Source organism: Anas platyrhynchos, chromosome 5 (assembly GCF_047663525.1).
Source record: "Anas platyrhynchos isolate ZD024472 breed Pekin duck chromosome 5, IASCAAS_PekinDuck_T2T, whole genome shotgun sequence".
NCBI lineage: Eukaryota > Metazoa > Chordata > Aves > Anseriformes > Anatidae > Anas > Anas platyrhynchos.
In genome coordinates, this window is record NC_092591.1 from 64547997 (window position 1) to 64570610 (window position 22614).

General features: G+C 39.8%; 1 protein-coding gene across 7 annotated transcripts in view; it reads left to right on the top strand.

Moving 5' to 3' along the window:
* Positions 1 to 22614, top strand: part of LOC140002678 (uncharacterized) — a 55919-nt gene that overhangs the window by 26795 nt on the left and 6510 nt on the right. For 3 of the 7 annotated variants that reach the window (XM_072039415.1, XM_072039417.1, XM_072039416.1), the window contains exon 3: positions 6097 to 9491. The exons of 2 other annotated variants lie outside the window; for them this stretch is intronic. In XM_072039415.1, the coding sequence (XP_071895516.1) occupies positions 6897 to 9098 (2202 nt within the window). In that variant the 5' untranslated portion in view covers positions 6097 to 6896 and the 3' untranslated portion in view covers positions 9099 to 9491. Of the gene's footprint in view, positions 1 to 6096; positions 9492 to 21485; positions 22186 to 22614 lie in introns of those variants that run through there. 2 more of the 7 variants (XR_011809879.1, XR_011809881.1) reach the window with 1 other exon arrangement.

Here is a 22614-nt window from a genome sequence, read left to right on the forward strand (position 1 = left end):
TTTTTAAGTGCTGGGTAAAGTTGTTTATGAGCAGTCTTAGAGTAAAACAAGGCAATTCTCTCATGTCACATCCATAAATCATAAATACTTATTTCTTTGGAGGATTGTAATGCTGTACAGGTTTGCATTGTGTCTGTGCTGTTAATACTTGTCCTAGACAGGAATGTAGTGGGTGACAGAAGCAGAGTTCTTCAGGGGAGGAAGAAACCTTCAGTCTATCTTGTGAGTCCAGGGAGCTGTGAAAAGTTGCAGCTGAAGGATCAATAGCGCTATTTATGAATGAGATTCCCATTTCCTTCTACAGTGGAGGAAAACAAGAGTAAACCATTTATCTGCAAAAAGTTCCTTGTAAATCCAGACAGGCCAACTTGGGTTTGAATAGACAGACTGACAAGTACTGATAAGGATGATTCTTTGAAGACTGCAGATTTTACAGATGGGGGAATGTGTATTTCTGCACATAAAAAAAATACTTTGGAGTGGCGATAACTGGAAGATCACACTACTTGGGAGATGGGAAAAGACAGAATTAATTCCATAGAGATATTGTCATCATCTCATAACAATGAATGAAAAATCAGACAGTGTACGTTCCCTATAAGTTCTTCTGTTGCTGCCTTATTTATGTTCCTCTGCAGTTAGTAGCCAGAATAAAGTGCTAGAGCTGTAGTTTATACTGACGTGTAGGGTTTAGTCATGGGATTATGAATCTTTTAAAGATTCTAGCAATAGAAAGTGTCCATTAACTCAGTCAGTAAACTTGTATTCTCTTCTGATGGTCCCCTCTGTTATCCCTGGAGGATTTTAAAATAATGGTGATCAGTCATCCACTAACACTATATGAACTTTGAGTTAATTTTCAAACACCATGAAGGAAATCTTTTTAATCAGGATAAGCTGTGTACCTTGCTTGAGGTCACATGCAGTCTTTGGCAGAAGTTTTTGGCAAGATACTTTCTCCTCTTGCCATAAACTTGCAACTGCATTACTATTCTAGCAATGAAACAGCAGTAGGCACACTAGGCACATTAGAGGATTTTATGGTGGGGCATAAGCAATAAAATATTCTGGCAAAAAATCTGTTAATATTATTGTCTACATCAGGCTGGGCTGAGAAATGATTGAATTGTCTGTTTGTTTCTCCCTACTCTCCCTTTCATCTTTTTCTGATACCCACTTTGGGTCCTGGAGGGCTTAGCAGACCTTTTCCAAAAGGGAATGTGAAGGCAATGGACTAACTGTAGAACTGTAATGTGGAATTCCTGTCTTGTAGCAGTGTTCTGGGGCTGTGCAGAACAGCGTAACAAATGAGAATGTGTGGTACTTGTAACCTCTGCTTCTCTGAGTTTCTGGGGTGGGCAACAGCAGAAACCAAGAACAAAGAACACTGAAACCCATCGTAACTTTGTATATTACTAGTGCTGGGATTCAAAGCTTAGTTTAGGAAAATAAAACCGCATGAAAATAGGGATTTATTACAGAGGTTGGCCTATGGACCTTACTTGGTGTATTTTAAAGTAACTAGGAAAACAAAATCCACCAGATAGATATATTATACTTTGTGTTATTTGTTCTTATTCAAGTCATAAAGATACTGTATGGTTTAAAGAAATATTAGTGTAGTGTTTTTATCTCAGCAGACATTTGATGGTGCTCAAGGCTTTGTATTATGCCATGCTACATTCTATATCAGAATGTAGTGTTCCTTAGTTACCTGATACACCACACGTTTTGGTATGCAGGATAAGAAACAGCTGTCTTTGTGGTACAATGAAGTCGAGCATTTAAGATGAGACCAATAGGTTTTCAGATTGTGTGTGCTTGTTTTTGTGATTTATTAGGAAACCACACATGGGAGATAAGGACGAGTGGACCATGGCACCCTAGTTATGCTTTTGATTTATGCTTTCTTTTGCCTTCAGTCTTAAGATACCTTTGTGTGTCAGCAGTGGTGTACAGTTAAAAAAAAAAAAAAAAAAAAAAAGCACTTCTATTTACTTGGGAAGCATGAAGTTTTCTATTCTAACTCTCAGAATTGGACAGTGGTATAAACTAGATTTGGACAGTGGTATAAACTAGATTTTACACTATATTCTGTAGTAAGTTGTTTTTTGTTTTTTGTTTTTAATGGACATTTTTGTGTGTTGTTTATTATATAGGTTCCCTATACCAGGACAGCCATTCTCTCTCTCAGAACCTTCTCTTTCACTTCACTGTCTGTCTTGTCATCCTATTTCAGCAGACATAAGTAACCCTTTTCTTCAAAGGGCTTGCGCTGAGCATTTTCTCTTTATCCTACAGGTGCCTGAATTGCTTGTGTTAGTTTAATACTAGGTAGTTTAATACTAGGTAGTGTCTTTCTATTTGAGCCTAGATTTCTCAGAGTAAAGGTTCATGCATTACAAATACTTCTAGACTGTCAGGCTGGTGCTGTCAGTTTTTTCTCTGCTGTTCCTGCTTGCATTCAGTAGACCAATCACTATTTCCATTTGATACAGATCTTGACAGGCTACTCTGGTCACCATTGCTTTCTTTCAAACACGAAACATCTTCCCAAAGGTTCATATGCCATTTCTGTCTTTGTTACAATCCTGGCTGGATATGTCCTTCTGTTTCTGTTTCATTGCCCAAATGATATCTTCTATGTATGCCTGTGTCTGCCTGCTTGCAAAGAACACACCTGCCCCTGCACCAGCACATTCTTTGTGCATGCGGCAATCTTTCCCTCTCTGTTTTCATGTCTTTCACCCAGTAAATTCTCCAGAGCAAGGATCATGAATCCTCATACATTTGTATATCAGTGGGCATATTGTAAGTGCTTTTACAATAATGTGTATTAGAAGCATTTCACCTGAGACAGAGCTCCTTGAGAGGAGACAATTCAATGAACAATGCACTGTTGTAATCCCTGGAAGGTTTTGGAACTCCCCAGTTCTGGATTTCTTGCTGAAATACCACAGCCAGCAGGCCTGTGCAGTCAGTTATATACAGGTGCTCAGGGTAAGAATTGCCAAATTTTAGTGCTCTAATCCTTTCTGATTGTAATTCCCATTAATATTGAATTACGAAGTCACTCCATTTGGCTTCACATTTCTTTATTAAAATACATTTAGATGAGCTCCTCAGTTTCTTAACTTAGCAAAGTATAATTTTATTTATATTTCTGTATGCATAGTGTGTCATGCATTTATTTCAATAGTCACATGAATTATCTGACATTTTCTAAAAACTCCTTGCTCATTGCTTGTAGACAAAACTCAGCATCAATATATTGTAGGAAATATTAAAAAAAAAATAGACTAGGGTCTTTATGATGGTGCAAACTGAATGTATATGTGAAAAATCATGATCTATTCAGTTCTTACTCTGGATTAGTTCATATATTGCTGAATGGTCTGAACAAAGTACTTAACTTCTCTGTGCCTCATTTTACTCATTGTGCAGTGGAGATAAATTAGTTACCTATTTCATGGGGATGTTATAAAGACTAATAGATTATTTAGGCAGCACTTTAGAGCACTTTTATAAGTAAGTGATGAGTATTAATGGTGAAGATACTCAGATGCACAAACGACACTTGGACACTTAACAGCCATTTCTGCCTCTGAAAAATTTCCCCTGGCTATTGGTGCTAGTGGTTTGCTGTACCATGGGAGCAGGGGGAAGCCATTTAAATTCTTTGCCAAATGGAAAGACTAATGATGTACTCAAAGGCATTTAATCTGCAATGAGCTTTGAAATCCTCAGATGAGAGGGGCACTACCAGTTAACTTATTAGAGTTGTAAGTCACGTGAGAGTTCTTGAAAACGTTCCACCCTATGCTTCATCTTCCATGACAGGGATGCTTTCCGTTCCAAACATTGATTGTTAGGAATTCATTAATGCATCCTATGTTGTGCTCTGAAGTTTCTTGTGAGAGAATGGGAAGTGTACTGGGCATACAAGCCATGCTTGCTTTAAATGTGACATTCTTCACATTCTTCTTACGTGACATCTGCCCACTGGATGGTAAAGCAACTGCAAGGTCAGGCATTGTGGTACCATTGTTTCAAGATGATCAGATGAGAAAACCAAGCCAAACATTTTATTGGAATGGGAAGGAAAAATGATTTATTTAACAGTCATTTAACATGCATCATATGGATGACGTAGTAGCCATACAGACGTTGACCAGCTGCCAACCATGACTAAAGTTAAATGGAATGGTTGACAAGCACTGACAGGTCAGGTTTCCAAAACACTTTAGAAAAGTCCAAATGATCAGAATCCAAAATGCTAGGAGTCAATAAAAAAGAGACAAAATTAGTAGCAGTGTAACTAAAAGGAGAACATGCCTCAGTGTGAACTTTTATTTTCCTGGCCAAAATTCTGTTTTCAGAGAAGATGACCAGAGAACTTTCCCCAGCTGCAGTCTGAATTTTGGCAAAAAGATAAAAAGCTTTTATTTAATTATTTCCCTTACTTATTATATCCAGTCTTTTGACTCTGGGGTGGAGACACTGGTATCATTTCTATCATTTATTTTATGGTAAGTGTAGATGTTTCATTATAAAAACACAAAATTAACTTCAGTATTTCTGTGGAATTGCAGCTGCACCAAAATGGTCAGCATTATAAGGTAGCACTTTGAAAACTGTAAATGAGTGCTAATCCAAATTGCTATAGTGCATGGTCAGGATCTTATAATTGTTTAATATCATTAGAGACTGAATCCTCACATCTGTCCTGGGCTCTTGCCCAATTAGTCTTTAGTAAGACTCTAAACAGCTATGTGTGTATTTGCTTAATAGCAAATAGCTGGAATTGGGTGTACTGACTTAACTGGTCTAAATGTGTCACTACAGAGGAATATTTGGAAGTAGGTAATTTTGGTGTTTGGTAGTTATAGTACACAGAAGAGCAGTTCTGAAGCACTTGTGATGTAGAAAGCAGTAGCATCTATTGGCAAGTCACTGCACATTGGAAAGCATTCAGACAAAGCATGGGACCTTTTATTGGATCATCAGTGTCGGTTAGATTGGCTACTGGGAAAAGAGTTTTTTGTAGGAAACAATAGTTCATACATAGTTTATTACCGTCTCTTCAAAGGCACTTGTGAATGCTTCTCTGTTTACGGGAATTGTTAATTGCTTAATGAGAGAGAGAAGATTTAATATATCCCAGGAAACAATTTGTTGGGATAATTTGTTGGGGAGTCTCTTCCAGTGGAAGTCATACTTAAATTTATAGGCTGTGTTAAATCACCACTTTGCAGAATATATTAAAAACCTAAAATCTCTTTTGTTGCATGCAAAATGACAGCACTGTCTGTGAAGCTGTCTGTGTACCCGCCTGAGTGAGGACAGCAGGGCTGGCCCTAAATCATCAAGTTGTCAGAATGGTTATTTGCAGAACTGTGATGTTAGTTACTCCTATGAACAGCTGGAAAGAAAAAAAAAAAAAAAAAAAAAAAGCCTAGATTCCCACAGTATATAGCTAATGGCTACAGTACTTGCAGTTTCTAAGGGACATGGAAATACTGGTTTTCTAAGGTGCTACAATGAGACAGTTGGAATGTAGTAATAAAAAGAATCTACAATATAATTAGATTATTTCTTTTCTAATCAAGCTGCGTTAGATGCACATTTTCAAAGCCCTTGCCTTTGGGACTTAAAACAAAATAATAAATATCCAGAATGCTGTGTTAGCTAATTTTCTCAGTGACCAGAAATCACACACATTACATTCTTCCAAGACCTTGCAAAAATCTGTGTGCAGACCCTCCCTCCACCATACTCATACCCACATACTGGAAGTTTTTCAGTCACCTTAAAGCAGACTTTGTCTCTTATGTGCTTTGTATCCATTGTGCACCTAACACTTAGCTCCCTCAGCACCTGTGTGTGGCACAGCCTTTGTCAGGCAGGAGATATGGCTGGATGATCTGAGAATCCTCCACCTATTAAAGACTGAATCATTTTGTGTGTTGTGGTGTATGAAGCTGTCATTCCATGTTTTTCTGCAAGATGTTGCAATTCAGAGGACAAATTTGTTACCAGTGTGTCTTGGACCCTTTGTCAGCAAATCTCTCCTCTCTTTCTCTCTCTGATCTCTAGGTAGGAGGAGTGAGTGTCTGTTGAGGGATTTCTTGAAACAGCAAAAATCCTATGGCTTGCTGCAGCTGAGCAAACCAAGATACCAGGATAACGGTGAGAAGCTCCTATGACAGTGTTCCCACATCGCCCAACTGAGGAGTGCAGAAAAATATTGCTGCCAGCAGCTGACACCAAAAACAAGGTCTACGTGACTGCTAATCACAAGGGGGTTGTTTTCTTGCAGGTGGGGTTGTTTTCTTGCAGTTGTTTGTCTGAGTGCTTTTGACCAATAATCTTGTGTGAAACACTGTCCGCCCCTGTTAAGTTCTCTATAAAAGTTAGGCTATTCGGGCAATAAAATGGAGCATGATCTGACCCTACTGTGTGTCTGTCGTGCTTTCGGCCGTGCTTCCTGCAACATATGGCGCCCGAACAGGCTGAGACCTGACCAGGACCTGCACAGACATCGCACCGGAGCAGGACATCGCAGCACCGGAGCAGACATCGCAGCCGAGCACGGACATCGCAGCGGCGCCGGGGCAAACATCGCAGCGCAGCGGGACACCAGCGGCGCCGGCACATCTGAACGCAGGTAGACCAGGAGACCAGCGGCGCCGCGATCTCGCCGCGCCGTCGGGACTTCGGAGCGCCCATCCGAGCGGCGCTTGAGCAGAGCGGACACCGGCCCGGACACACGGTACACAGGCCTCACGGTGAGACGCGGTACTCCCGCTGAGAGACGCGGAACACGGTGGGAAATAGAGTCGCGGCGGGACGTGGAATTGCGGAGGGCCGCGGGAAATGGACGTGATCACGGTGCGATGCGGGACATCCGAGATCGAGCTGCTACGGGAGACCAGAGGCATCAGCGGACAACGGCAGCCGACCCTCAGCGTGTGGCGAGTCGGCACAGAGCAGAGGGGCGGACATCAGGACCCTGCAGCCTGTCTGACGTGACCATGGAGGCAGCGGCGGCTGTGCTGCTTCTCTCTGGCATTCTTTTTATAAGAGGTTTATCTTGCAATGCAAAAAAGACTCTTCGTCCCCAGATCGGTGTTATAACTATGTTTCTGGATAACATTCCGTGGGGTTGCCTCAGTCTACGGACTATTAATGACGATTTAGCTCTATTGCGGGGCAGGAGTGCAGAGACGCAGATTACACTGCCAAATGACCACCGGCAGGCTCGTTCACAAACAGCTTCTAGGATTGCAGCTGGCACTGCCTGCAGCCGTATAGCAGACGTTACACTCTCTTTCCTAACTAGTAATCATGTGTCTCATCCATTTGTGGTGAATGGTCAGTGGCAAAAAGAAAAGGGGGAGAGTAAGGGGCGGCAAAGACAGAAACGGTACCAGGAGGATGCCACTGACACTGACGGCACGGGTAATAGGAGTAGTATAAGTGACATAGGTGCAGGGCGGCGGCAGGCACTGCCGCGCTGTGGGGCGCTCTGCCTGCTGCTCGCCCTCACCTGCCTGTGCACTGCTGCCGACAGTGCTAGAGCAAAATGTGAAGACTGCTCAGACGGCAGTGATGAGAGTGCTTGTGTGAAGAAGACGTGTGCTGAATCTGACTTTGTGTGCAACAGTGGTCAGTGTGTGCCAAACAGATGGCAGTGTGATGGGGATCCGGACTGTGAAAATGGGTCTGATGAGAGTGCTGATCTGTGTTATATGAGAACATGCCAGGTAAATGAAATCAGCTGTGGTCCTCAGTCAACCCAGTGTATCCTGGTGTCCTGGAAATGTGATGGTGAAAAAGACTGTAACAGAGATCCTGATTGCAAGGATGGAAGTGATGAAATTAACTGCCCTTCTCAGACCTGCAGGCCAGACCAGTTCAGATGTGAAGATGGGAACTGTGTCCATGGGAGTAGGCAGTGCAGTGGTGTGAGAGACTGTCTGGATGGCACTGATGAAGCAAACTGTAACGATGTTATTCAGTGCTCAGGACCTGGCAAATTCAAGTGCAGAAGTGGAGAATGCATAGATATCAACAAAGTGTGTAACCAGCAGAGAGACTGCAAGGACTGGGGTGATGAGCCCCTGAAGGAATGCAACATACATGAATGTGACTGTCCAGCTGGGTTTGAGTTTGTAGACAAGAGAAACTGTGGAGATACTGATGAATGTCAAAACCCTGGTATCTGTAGTCAAATCTGTATCAACCTGAAAGGTGGCTACAAATGTGAACGTAGCCGTGGCTATCAGGTGAATCCTGCTACAGGAACCGGGAAAGGGCCATACTGGTACAAAAACACAAATAACACCTGTGATTACAATGACGCTGCTAAGCAGGGTTTAGGGGTTTGTAGCATGGAGACAAGGGGTAACAACTACAGTGTTTGGAACAATTGTGCAGCTTTGGCCTTACCTCCTGATGTGCTTCTGATTTGTGGGGATGGGGCCTGGCAAGGTATCCCTGCAAATGCTATCAGATGTCCATGTTACTTAGATAAACTCATTGTATTTGCTCCTAGCTTATTACAGTTGCGTGAGATCACCAGACATAAATGGGCATTGCTTGCATCGGATTGCAATGATAATGTTGAATTGTGTGGGGTTGCAGCTAGAGCGGCATTAGCAATTTCAGTGCCTGGAGTGGCATCTGCGGCCGCACGTAACAACTTAGAAAAATTGGTATGCTGGGCCAAGAGGCAAGCCTATGCCACGACAGAGATACTTGAGGAGATGTTACCAGATCAAAATAGTCTGCGACATCTGCTTTTACAGGATCAAGCTGCTATTGACATCTTGCTTTTGGCTCAAAGAAATGGGTGTGAGGACTTTAAGGGAATGTACTGTTTAAACCTTTCTGATCATAATGAGTCAATTCACAAATCCATTACTTTCCTGAAAGAGCATATGAGAAAGATTCAGTATGGTATCAATCCTTTCAATCAATGGTTCACTGACTTGTTTGAAACAAGGTGTAGATGGTTGCTGGGTTTAGTCACAAGGGGATTAAGGATTTGGTTTATGGTGGTGGTAATCATCGTTGTGTGTTGTAAGTATAGCTAAAGAGTCACTTGTAAAACTGCTGTGTCGGGCTTGGTTTGCTCAAAAGAAGAAGGGGGAATTGTTGAGGGATTTCTTGAAACAGCAAAAATCCCATGGCTTGCTGTAGCTGAGCAAACCAAGCTACCAGGGCAACTATGAGAAGTTCCCATGAGTGTTCCTACATCGCCCAATTGAGGAACTCAGAAAAATATTGTTACCAGTAGCTGGCTTCAAGGACAAGGTCTATGTGACTGCTAATCACAAGGGGGTTGTTTTCTTGCAGGTGGGGTTGTTTTCTTGCAGTTGTTTGTCTGAGTGCTTTTGACCAATAATCTTGTGTGAAACACTGTCCACCCCTGTTAAGTTCTCTATAAAAGTTAGGCTATTCGGGCAATAAAATGGAGCATGATCTGACTCTACTGTGTGTCTGTCGTGCTTTCGACCGTGCTTCCTGCAACACACAGACACACAAATTGCTGGTTTTGATAGGGCTCTGGCAAAGACAGATTGGTCTAAAAGCATGGAAGGGTGAAATTTAGCCATACATTTGGGACTGTGTACTTCTAAAATTTCAGAATAACCACTTGGGGTGTAAAAACTGAGAACACCTCCTTTGGATCCAGTAGATCATTCATACCTTTTATAGCAGAATTGCAGGTCATCTTCATAATCCTCTTTTGTCCTAATATCAAATATTGGATGTTGCTTCTATGTTCACAGTGTCTGTTAACAGTATTTTATGTTTTTGGCTGCAAGGGGTAGCAGGTGGGAAATACCTTTTTGTGTGTGTTTGGGGGGGGGAAGTTAAAAGTCCATTCATACTTTATTTTGCCACGTGATATTTTCGTAATCTCAGTTGGAATCAGAGAATGCATACACTCTGTTTTCAACTGTAAAATACTGTAACATTCAGACATGTATTTAGATAAAAGGTATCATTCTGGTTACATTATTACTGTAGATAATCAGAAGGACCTGTGCAGTTTTTTCAGTTGCTCTATATGAGTTGTGAGTGTTTCTTTTGAGTCTGAGCATTCAAAATACAGCCTTATGAAACAAAATAACTGCATTAAAATTCAAAGCCTAGTATAAACTTTGGCATTTTCATTTGTTGTACTTTAATGAACGTAGTCCAGTTTATTGTTGTTAAACTGTTGTATTGTTGTTAAAATTTCTAGTACTTATTTTTAAGGAATAGCACAAATAGAGTTTTTAAATTTAGATGTGGCACACTACTTGTCCTTCACTTGGTATCAAGTTATTCCTTGCTTTAAGACATTTTTTGTCTAAACAAGTATTACTTTGTAATGCTAACGTCACACACCTTTGTGTACTTAGGACTCCGTAAAATGTATTTTTCTATTTGCTTGTTCATAAAAGCAGGGAATTAATCTTGTGTTCTCTTATTACAAATAAAGGAAAACATTTATTCTTAAGGCTGCCAAGATTCTTTAAATTTCAGTGATAGCGCTGAAGACCTGCATCCACCAGAGGCCAGTAGTGCACTTCTTACAGCGTGCCATTGAGCACTGAATTCACCCAGCTGCCACACGGATTAAATGTAGTGCTTCAGAATATTAACAACAACAAAATTAATCTGCTTTGCTTGCTGAAGAGCCTACAGATATTTTCTCTGTATATTTTCCCTGTGTGTAGCTGTGTATATTAATACACATGCACAGACGTGTATTTCTCATCATTTAGAGAGCAATACTGATTACCAGTAAAACTTTACGTCTTCTTGCTCGTCTGATCCTTTGCTATGCTGGGAATTTGCATTGGGCATAAACTGTTTATAACAACACACGTTTTACAAGGTGACTGGATAGTAGTAAAAAGAACATTTTCCAATGCACACATCTAAATTTTTGAAAGATTACTTGCATATCTTGCTCTTACTGTGTCCACTAAGAGCTTGCTGACAGTTATGTCATGCTGTAGGTTTTTTTTGTTTGTTTGTTTTGTTTTTATTTTTCCATCTGAATTTGAAGTTTGATCTAAACTTTAATTTGGGATTTTTAGATGAACCCATTCAACAGGTTAAAAGGGGTGGAAAATGGTTACATGGAGCATTATTAGGGAAATAAAAAAAAGAACTGTTGTCTGTAGAATACCCAGTAATTGGTCAATCCCTGTTGCCTAAATACACCCAGTACTATTTAAGGTAATTATGCTAATCATCAGAGTATTTAGCCACAAACTGAATTCATGAAGAAAAATGAAAATGCTGTTCTAGCGTACCAGTGAAATCTGTCTTGACAATTTAATTCAGCATTTATTTAATTGAATAAGAGCAATAAAAAATTAATTGTGCTTTAGGATTTCTACTTCTTCTGACTTGTCAAAAAAATTCAAAACTCAAGGTATGTCAGTCAATGAAAATGCCTGAAGCACATCCAATATCACTGTGTTTTATAGATTAATGAAACAAACTGAGCCGCCATGTGCACAGGTATAAATAGTTGATTATTTACCTGCCTTTCTGCTATTTGAGGACAAAGCAAAATGTGAATAACACCCTCCTCCCCGCACACCTGTTTGTTTCTGAGGAATGTTAATCGGCTTCCTAGTGCCAGCAGGCTACAATCACCAACTACTAATTATTTTTAGATAATGATATTGGTAGTGTGGTAGTTGTTTGATTACTCCTTGGACATCTTTACTACTTCTCAGGTTATCATCTAATTACCTGAGGTGAGAACACTTAATTGGAGAAGATTTTTAAATGAACTTCCTGCAGCGTCTATGATTTTTTCTTGGAGAACTCTATACCTAGTTTAATTTTGAAGGCCTTATACTTTCATTTTCATTAGACATTAAGTTTTCCAATTTACCAGTTGCTGTGTACTCCCTAAGTGAGGTTATAATGTATCAGGGTTATCAGCTGGAAGGCTGGAAAGAACAGTTCAGATTTCAAGGCACGTGTTATGGTGTTTATTCCATCACGGGAACGAGTGGTGTTTTTATATTTCACTTAGTAAAGCATTGTTCTGGCAAGAAGAATGTCTTGTTTTTCTTCTGGCTTCTAGTAAAGTTTCTATGGCTAATGACAAATATAAGATGCATAAGTGAGACACAGAGCTGTATTCTCTCATGTGATCATTTTGTCTGTCCCAAGAAGTCTTGAATTATTTTCCTTACGATAGTGTGACTTCAGCCAAATACAGTAGAATAGTTTGCAGCTTGCTGATTAAGTGTTTTATGGGACAGTAGATCAGAATTTGAGGTCCCTCATCCTGAGGAGGGAATCAAACCTGTGCTGTGTATTTCTTAGGCATCTGCTAGGCTCTTACATGAACAATAGATATAGGTTTTTTTTAAGGTATGCTCTAAAAGAGTAGAACAGGTACTGCTTAGCTGTTTAAAGAATCCATGCCTTTCTTAGGAGAAGGATCTAGGATCTAGATCCTAGGATTAGAGATCTATGATGAATAAAAATGCTTTCCATCAGACCTGGAAAAGATATTTAGAGTTACACTACTGTCTATAAAACTTCTGTCTAGACTAGCTTTCAACAATTCTACTCTTCTCCTGCTGAATTAAGGTTGTTTGATCCATTCTTGAGCCCTGTGTAGGTCATGTGGCAACTCTTCTCAAGATCGTGAATTCTGATTTGAGACCAAGCACCAAAATATACCTGTGTGTCTGTATGTAAGCTCTTTATTGTATTAATAATTTTTTTTTTAATGCTTTAATTATTCTTGGTGTGGAGTCTTCCACAATTGCTGTTGTATTGCTTTTACCTTTGCAATGTTATCATGTACTGAGGCCCTTCCTCACAGACAGATCCATTGGAATTGTGAGAAGATAGTAAGAAGACAGTGTTGTAAAATTTTAACATACTCCCTTGATCTGCATACCAAAGATATTCTTCACTTAATTTGAAGGGAGGGAGAAAAAAAAGAATAGCACTATTTCTCTTGAATTTCTGACCCACTGACAACAAAGAGATTTACATCAGGATTTCATAAATTAAGCATGAAATTGGAAGTGGTATTAATAGCCCTGTGTTACTATTCACTTTATAGGAATTCTGTGGTTAAGTGTAGTAAGTTGCAGTCTTACAGCTTTGGAAATGTTGGTAGAATTTTTATTTTTTTTCTACCCACAATTTTTTGAGTATATGGATTACCTAGCTTTTCAGTTTTAGGTTAAACAACATCCTTTCATTGGAAAAACTGCAAATGGGAAAAAAAAAGCTTAGATTTTCTGTCACTTTACTGAAAAAGTGGAAGACCTAGTCAGCTATTTGTATTGATATTGGTATCAAAACACATGCTATTAAACGCTATGGCATGATGGCAAATACCTGTTTATCTGATGAGCAGCTTTCCTTTAAATTAACAATAATAGTGTTGCAGCCTCATAATCAGCACCGCTGCAGACTGAGGATATCCGCATATATCAGTTACAATGAAAACACAGGTTCTGTGCAAGTGAGAGCCTAGGTTCTCATAGGTTTTAGGCTAGCTTAGCCCTTTTGTGCTGCTCATCAAAAGTACTCAGCATGAAGGCTTGTTTTAAAATATGTTTTCTGCATGTAGGATTGTAGAAAGTAATTTTTTGTTTAATGTAATGGAGAACGCATCTATTCAAATGATTATATTTTATAAAAGAGAAATGTTTACAAGAGAGTAAAAAAATGCAATACTTGAGGATAACAGCATTAGAGTATGGTAATTTCCAAGTAACTGTTGCAGAAATGTAAGCTTTGTGAATTAGGAGGAAGTCTTGAAATAGGAGCAGATTGCTTTGTATCTTTTTACTTTGCATGTTCACAAAGCTTGTTTTTAAATGTGATATATTCCAACTGTGAGATGACAGAATGTGACTAGTGGGTCTTCTCATCTTCTAATCCAAGTTCAGGTGTGCTGCTTTTAAAAAATAGACATTGGGTAAGTCAAAGAATTTGGGAGGGAAACAAACACAGAATACATGTACTGAGAAATCAAAGCACAGAATTAGAATGAGAAAACAAAAGGAAAGAAATGAGGGTGAAATAAAGAAGCTTGGTTCCACTCCCAAGGATTAGTTAACTTTCCCTTTTTGGCTTGTAAAAACATGGATATTTTTTCCATTTCTGCCATACTAATTTTCTGCTTTCTTTCATCATAGCAATATGAAGTGACTGCAGCTTACGAAGGTGACAGTAAGAGTATATTCGTTCAGTGAAGAGCTGTGTTTTATTGTTTAGGCATGTCACGTTGATGTGTATTACACACATCCCCCACAGGAGGGTTATGATGTGCCTAAATGACAAATGCATTGCTCTTCACAGAACTTCTTGTGACTTGAATTTCTGTATTTATTTGGCAAAACCCCTTAATGGTCTTGAGTTTTCTGTCAGGTCTCTGCAGCCTGACTGCTGCATGGGAAACGTAGATCACAAACTTGTCAGTCAGGTAAAAGCAAGAATGTTTTACAGCCTTTTAATTATTTGAACAAATAGGATAAATAAGGACAAAACAAAACACCCTACCCTTCCGTACACGTTTGTCCACTGAAGTTCTTGAAGTTCAAAGATAGCTTTATCCTCAAATGTCTGACAGAGCAATGCAGTAGCAAGTACTATGTTGATTAATTCTGCCAACATTTACTATAAAGAACCTGTTTAGGTTGACTCTTAGACTTGCTTTGTATTTCTGTTATCCACCTAAAGGTGTGAGAAGGTGTTTTTTTTTTTTTTTTTTTTTAATTTTTATTTTCACGTAAAAACAACTTTTTGCTGCATAGAACTCTATGAACCAGTTTTACAAAATGTGCAAAAATTGGCCTTGTTTTTCTGTTATTTCATTCAATGAATGAGTGTTACTAGAACAACTTAAGCCAGAGTTCTACTTGTGACATTTAAATATGTTAGAGTGGGAAATTAAAAACAGTGTAGATAAGTGCATATTTTATAAATGTGATAAGACAAAGGGACAAATAGATTGCTAACCGCATCAACAAACTGTTCTAAGGCATGCTTTTTCACCTTTATCCTTTATTGTCTTATGGTTGGAGAGGAACTTTGGAAGGCTGCATACCTTAGAAAATAACAGATTTTTCTTTTCTGACCAAACTTGTCTGCCGTAGCATTGGTGAATATAAAAATAGTAGTGCAGCAGTGAGGTTAAACTTGCACTAACATAGAAATTACTGAAATTTCTTCAGTTATTTTAGCAAGCCAAAATGGAAATTGTTGGTTTCTGAAATCAGAACATTTCTAATATTTTAGTTCAAAGTTTTTAATTCTTTTCCTCTAAAGATTTCATATGAACTATCCTAACTATATTAGTTCATATTAAGTATTGTTGGGAAGAACAAGTTTTTAATTTCCACTGAACTGTACTTTGAATTGTTTGAAAAATTTCCATGCAGGACTAAGCTTTGATACTTTGACCAAGGGAAAAAAAATCTGAGAGTACGTCTACAGGGTGTTATCTTATTTTTATCAGATCATAAGACACTTGAATTCTGCAGTTCCGGTGTACTAACTCATCAAAACTGTCATTCAGTGTCATCATTTTTCCCCTCTATCTTGAGGGCATGATTTTATACATACATACATACATATATATATATATATATATATATATAAATGATATTCTTCTGTTGTGGCAATAGGTTTTACAATGGAGAACAGAATAAAGCTCATAAAAGCTGTAACCTGATTGATTAGGGAACTTGGCCTGTGGCTATAGCAGGGTGTGACGTACCTCTTAGTCATCACAGTAATATATCTGGCTCAAGATATTTTGCTTTTAATCCAAAACACACAAAATTCTCCTGCCTGCCCTGAAATATTGTTGTAAATAATTCCAACAAAGAGCTTTGGAGAGGCAAGGGTATGAAAGACCATGGCTGATTGCCATTTCTGGTTTCTTCCTTATTAGAAAATACAAGGAAGGTAATATCTACCTAAAGGACAATGCAGAATGCTCTTTTTTATTAAAGCAACTTTTTGTTCTGCCAGAAAATATGATGTTTAGCCCTAGATTCCCAAATTTGATTATATGAAATGGAATATACCTATATTCTGAAACCCTGTAAGATAAGGATGTGTCTTTGTAGAGAGTTACCTTCCTGGGAGAGAAGTAAGACAGCCATTCGCTCATGCCACTAAATATGGCTTAAAAACTTTTTTAGTTTATTTTTGTGTGTAAGAATCTTTATTATATCATGTAGGAAACAAATGGGAAAAAGTACCTTACTCATAGTCTTAGTAAATTTCAGAGTTTTTGTTATTTGTATGTAATCACCTCACATGGCAGCTGTCATGCAAAATGACATGTTTTTTTAATGAGAGGCACAATATAAAATGTGTGAATTAAATTAAGACCACAAGAGTAGACCTTAAAGTTTCTTTTTATTGTTATTATTATTTCCTGGACTGCTGTGATTATTAGGTGACATACTTCTCATTTCAAGGCAAGTTCATACAACCTCATTGGAATTGCTTTGAAATGTAGTTTTAGAGGAGCTGAAATAGAAGTAGATAAGGCCTATTTGAGATTTGTCTAGAAGACATATAAATGTTAAAGTTCAAATTCAAGTGTATTTTACTCCTGTCCAAGTTTATGCTATGATGCCATAAGGTGTTTTTAGTTGTTTTAAAGAATAATCTGCTAAAATAAAGTATGTTCTAATTAGTGAGAAAAACATGCTAAGATAGTGCAGAAATTGTTGTTGCAGAAATAAGCAACTGCAGTAGTCTGCTTTGTTCTAGAAGTAGAAAAAGGCTTCTATTTTACTTCATGTTTCAAAGGGAGCCACCATGGAAAAGCTTACTTTCCAGAACCATGTACCCAGCTGAGATGTATGAGTGTATGGATTTTCTTTGATGCACAAAAATCAGTGCATAAATTCTATAGCTCATTCACTCCTTGCAATTTTAGATAAAGTACTTTGTTTTTAGTTTTCTTGTTCAGGTTGGAGCTGGAATAGGCTTACAAGTTCCATTATGGCAATGATATATGATGAGAAGTGCAGCAAAAGATATATAGGCTCTTCAAGAAGCTCAGGATAAAGGAAGAATCAGAATTAGGAGAAAACAAAGCTACAATTGCTATGAAGAAGGAAAAAAGCCTGGATTTAAATGCTTGTTTTAAGTTTATTGAAAATACATTTATTTTTTTTTTCCAGAAAGTAGCCACTGTTGTTACAGTAGCAGTTCAGTCAAAAAAGCAGATTCCAGTCAGCAGGAAGTGGCTTTAAAAGTTCCTACTGACTGTGTTGTCTTGTTTTTATGAACCTGTTATGGAAGTGGGTTTTCAAAATATACATTGGTCTTCAGCTGTTTCTCAGGTTCATAAGATAGCTTTTAATCTTCTCTTTGCCCTTTCTAGTTTTTATCAGTAGCATTCTCTTGCCTCAGTCTTTATATCCAAGGATTTTCACATATTGGATTAAAAATGGATGGGCTAGAAGTCTTGGCCCAGTCCCACAGCTACGACATCATTGGCATAAGTGAAACCTGGTGGGATGAGTCCTGTGGCTGGTGTGCTGCAATAGATGGTTACAGGCTCTTCAGGAGGGACAGGCAGGGTAGGCGAGGTGGCGATGTATGTGAAGCATGGGCTGGACTGTGTGGAGCTTCAAGTTGGCCAGTTTATTGCAGACCACCCGGCCAGGGTGACAATGCCGATGAATTATCCTTTGCAGAACTATGAGATGCCTTGATCAACTCCCCTTGTCCTTATGGGGGATTTCAACTTGCCAGACGTCAACTGGGATCACTACAATGCCAACATGAGCAAGTCCAGGAGGTTCCTAAAGCACTTATATGATAACATCTTGGTGCAGGTGCTAAGGGAGCCAACTAGGACAGGTGCCCTCCTAGATCTATTGCTGGAGAACAGAGAGGGTCTTGTGGGAGATGTGGCAATTGGTGGCCATCTTGGTCATAGTGGCCATGAAGTGGTTGAGTTTAGAATTTATGGCGACAGAAGGAAAACTGCCACCAAAACTTCAGCCCTGGATATGGGGAAAGCAAACTTCAGGCTGCTCAGGGAACTAGTCAGCAAGGTCCCCTGGGAAACTGCTTTTGAAGGCATTGGTGTCCATCAGTGCTGGTTGATCTTTAAGCACTGTCTCCTAAAAGCACAAGATCAGGCAATTCCAAAATATCGGAAGACAGGCAGGCAGGGCAGAAGGTCAGCCTGGCTGACCAGGGATCTTCTACTGAGGCTCAGGCAAAAAACAAAAGTGTATGGCTGCTGGAAGGAGGGTCAGGCGATGAGAAAGGAATAAAGGGATGCTGTTTGTGTTTGTAGGGAGAAAATTCGTGTGGCCAAAGCCTAACTAGAGTTGAAGCTGGCCATGTCTGCTACTTGATGGGGAAGGTCTCCTCACAGACAATGACATAAGCAGAGCAGAGACGTTTAATGCCTTCTTTGTCTCTGTCTTCAGCGCTGATGATGGGCTTCAGGACCTAGCGTGCCCTGAGCTGGAGGACCATGATGGTGGGAATGACAAACTCCCAACCGACCCTAAACATGTCCGGGATTTGCTGCTCCACCTGGATCCACACAGGTCATGGGTCCAGATGGGATTCATCCCAGGGTGCTTAAAGAGCTGGCTGATGTCATTGTGGGACCTCTCTCAATTATTTTTCAATGATCTTGGGAATCTGGAGAGGTCCCAGTAGACTGGAAGCTGGCAAATGTTGTACCAGTTTTCAAGAAGGGTAAGAAAGAAGACCCTAGCAATTACAGGCCTGTCAGTCTCATGTCAGTGCCTGGTAAAATTATGGAGAAGATGATTCTTGAAGTTACTGAAGTGCACCTGGGGGACAATGTGGTCATTGGTCCCAGCCAACATGGGTTCATGAGGGGTAGGTCCTGTGTTGCGATGGAAGGAAGACAGGGACACTCAATATGAGTTATCAGCAAGCTCCATTTTATTGCCTGAATAGCCTAACTTTTATAGTGAACTTAACAGGGGCGGACAGTGTCTCACACAAGATCATTGGTCAAAAGCACTCAGACAAACAGTTACAAGAAAACAACCCCACCTGCAAGAAAAGAACCCCTTGTGATTAGCAGTCACCTAAACCTTGTCCTTGAAGCCAGCTGCTGGTAACAGTATTTTCTGAGTTCCTTAATCAGGCGATGTGGGAGTCATAGCTGTGGGAGCTTCTCACAGTTACTCTGGCAGCTTGGTTTGCTCAGCTACAGCAGGCCCTGAGATTTTATAAGGCCTACCCCTGGTTGCTTAAAGCAAGCTCAAATTGAACAATTGCTCCACGGGCACATGTCCACGTCCTGTATGCCAATTCCCAACAGTACTGCCTAACAAATTTGATTTCCATTTATGATAAGATGACCTGTCTAGTTGATCAAGGGAAACCAGCTGATGTGATCTTTTTGTACTTCAGCAAGGCTTTTGACATGGTTTCCCATAGGATCCTACTGGACAAAATGTCCAGCATACAACTTAACACAAACATCATACGATGGGTGAGCAATTGGCTGATGGGCAGGGCTCAAAGGGTTGTGGTAAATGAGGCCACATCTGGCTGGCGGATGGTCACCAGTGGGGTCCCTCAAGGCTCCATTTCAGGGCCAGTCCTCTTCAATGTTTTTATAAATGATTTGGATGTAGGACTAGGAGGTGTTCTGACCTGTGTGGTGCCAAGAGTTGGACTTGATGATACTTATGGGTCCCTTCCTGTTGAGGGATTTTTGAAACAGCAAAAATCCCATGGTTTGCTGTAGCTGAGCAAACCAAGCTACCAGGGCAACTATGAAAAGTTCCCATGACAGTGTTCCCACATCACCCAATTGAGGAATTCAGAAAAAATATTGTTACCAGTAGCTGGCTTCAAGGACAAGGTCTATGTGACTGCTAATCACGAGGGGTTCTTTTCTTGCAGGTGGGGTTGTTTTCTTGTAACTGTTTGTCTGAGTGCTTTTGACCAATAATCTTGTGTGAAACACTGTCCGCCCCTGTTAAGTTCACTATAAAAGTTAGGCTATTCAGGCAATAAAATGAAGCTTGCTGATCACTCATATTGAGTGTCCCTGTCTTCCTTCCATCGACAACACCTTCCAACTCAGGATATTCTATGATTCTATTCTATGATTAAGTTGTGAAAGAAGCATTGCTTATCTAGCCTTTTTAAAAACAAAACAAACAGACAAACAAAAACAGACACCAAAAGCAAAGCAAAACACAAGCAAAACAAAACAAAACAAAAAAACCATGATGTATACACCTTATTAATTCAATGAGAGGCTAAATAATAATACAAAATAAAAAGGAGCTTGGCAAGTGTGGCTTGCTTATCTCCTTACTCATTAAGATGTTTTATCTATAGTAAGGCACTTGTACAAATGGACATTTCATACGAATATTTTTCTATTCCTCAGAAATTCCTAAGGTTTCAAGTGTTTTTTTTTTGGTTTTTTTTTTTTTTTTTCCTGCTTTCACACCAGAATAGTATGTTGTTTTGACTATTTCCCCCAAGTTGGGTTGTCAATATACTCATTCACAATAAGATTTGAACATTTTGATGTTTTGATCTTTGGAAAGTATGCATGCGTATATCAACATGTACACAGAGCACTAGCATAAAATATGGGAGATCTAGATATCAATCTCTGTTCTGTTAGGTTTATCTTGTGTTACTGAGGCAGAGTATGAACTTCAGTATGGATCCTCCTGTTTCAAGCCATTGCTATTTCACCAGGTCTATCAAGAGAGCGCACAAGCTTGTGTGAACTTGTTCATGTATGCCTCTCTTACGGTATATCACTGTGCAAAGAGTTCAGCTTGAAATGTCTTAAGCAAAAATTTCATTTAATCGAAAATGCTCTATGTTTATGCATATAAATAGAAAACAGTTATACTCAGAATAACTCATTAAAATTCCATTTAAAGTCATTAAGGTTAGTCTGGGCATTAAAAAGGTCATTATCAAGCAATTAGTTTGCTTTCTGTTGAATATTGGATATTTTAAAATGCATCTGAAAGGGGGACACTGGAAGAAACATTCAGACCAAGCGACAAGAATGAATTGCCTTGATGTTTGGTGAAAGAACCGTTCAGAAAAGTAGACATAAAATTTTCAAAAAATAGTCTTTGCTCATCTGTTCTTTTTCTTCAATTAGTTCTGTAGAGAAAGTATATTACTGTCATTTTAATATTTCTGTTGATACATCACAGAAAACTCAATTATTTCCTGAGTCATCAAACAGGAAAAAGAAGATTAATTGAAAGATTAAGTCCTTACTCTAACACTGATTACTGAATTCTAGCATTCTGTGCTGGAGAGAAGGATCATGTCTGAAATCCCCTGTCTCAACATCACAGTCCTGCAGAATACTATGTGTTCTGCACATATTCACAGTGTGGGAATAAAACTGTTGTTTTTGCAGAGGGAAGGAGTGAGATATGCTTGCAGTGATAAGAAAGTTTAACAGACAACCTTGTAAAATACACACAACCAGACTCCTTAGAGCAATTAGGTGAAAATCAAGGTGTCAAGTCAGGTAAGTGAAGAAACTTTACCACTTCAAACAGTAAAAAAGGCAAAAGAAAATTGAAATTTAGCTGGCCGGCAACGGAAGGCCATGCATTGTCTGTGAAGCATTGGATAGATTGTGAGCCTGTATTACCCAGTCAGTGGGGAAACAGGGGAGGGTCCTGTCATCAAAAAATATATAAACTGTGTTTTGGAACTAGTAGATGAGCACTCCTGCTTTGGGGATGCCTGCCATTGCAATTGTGAATAAATTACTACTTCACTGAGATCCTTGCCTGAGCCTAAGTGATTGGCTACGGAGTGTTTCTCAAAAGGAAACTGCTGTAGCTGTGAACAAGGAAACCCTCTAGTAGCTTTTAATTGACATCTTGGTCACTGAAATCAAATGGACGGACACTACTTCTCCCTGTCACCATTCTGAAGGAGAGAAATTGCATTTCAGAGCACTTGTGTGAAGGAGTAGCAGGTGTGGGCTGCTCCACAAGGCCGGCGGAGCCAGGAGCTGACAGTGGCTGAGCACAGGCAGGGCGGTGCCCTCACCGACCAGCGCACAGCCCCTCAGCACCCGAGCAGGGCCTGGCTCGTAACAGGGACAGTTTTCACTGTCAGTCCAGTGGCAGGTGGGCAGCTGCAAAGGGGCAGGTAAGGTCCAAGGTCAGCCCAGGCAGTAAGTTGGGCCCAACCGGGGCCTGAAGGACAGACGGGACTGTGGGTGCAGGCCCCAGGTAAGGCCTCTCAGGGCGGCTGAGGCCTGTTGGTGCCCCTGGCTCCCTGGCCTGTAGAGAACAGAGGTCACTTGTGAGCTAACAACCGTATGTGCGGGTTTGTTTATTTATTTATTTATTTGCAGCTGGCCTCCAGGACAATTAGAAATGAATAAAAATGGTTTAAGTTCTCTCTCAGATAAGAAAACTGTTCCCACATGTGTACAGATTAATGGAATACTCCCTTGCTCTTTTCTCACGCAAGATAATGTATATTCCCTATGGTGGCCAATGGCCGAGTTAGTAGACTGAATATAAATAATTTAACTATTCTTTATCAGTATTCTTCAGTATTGTGTGTTTTTGT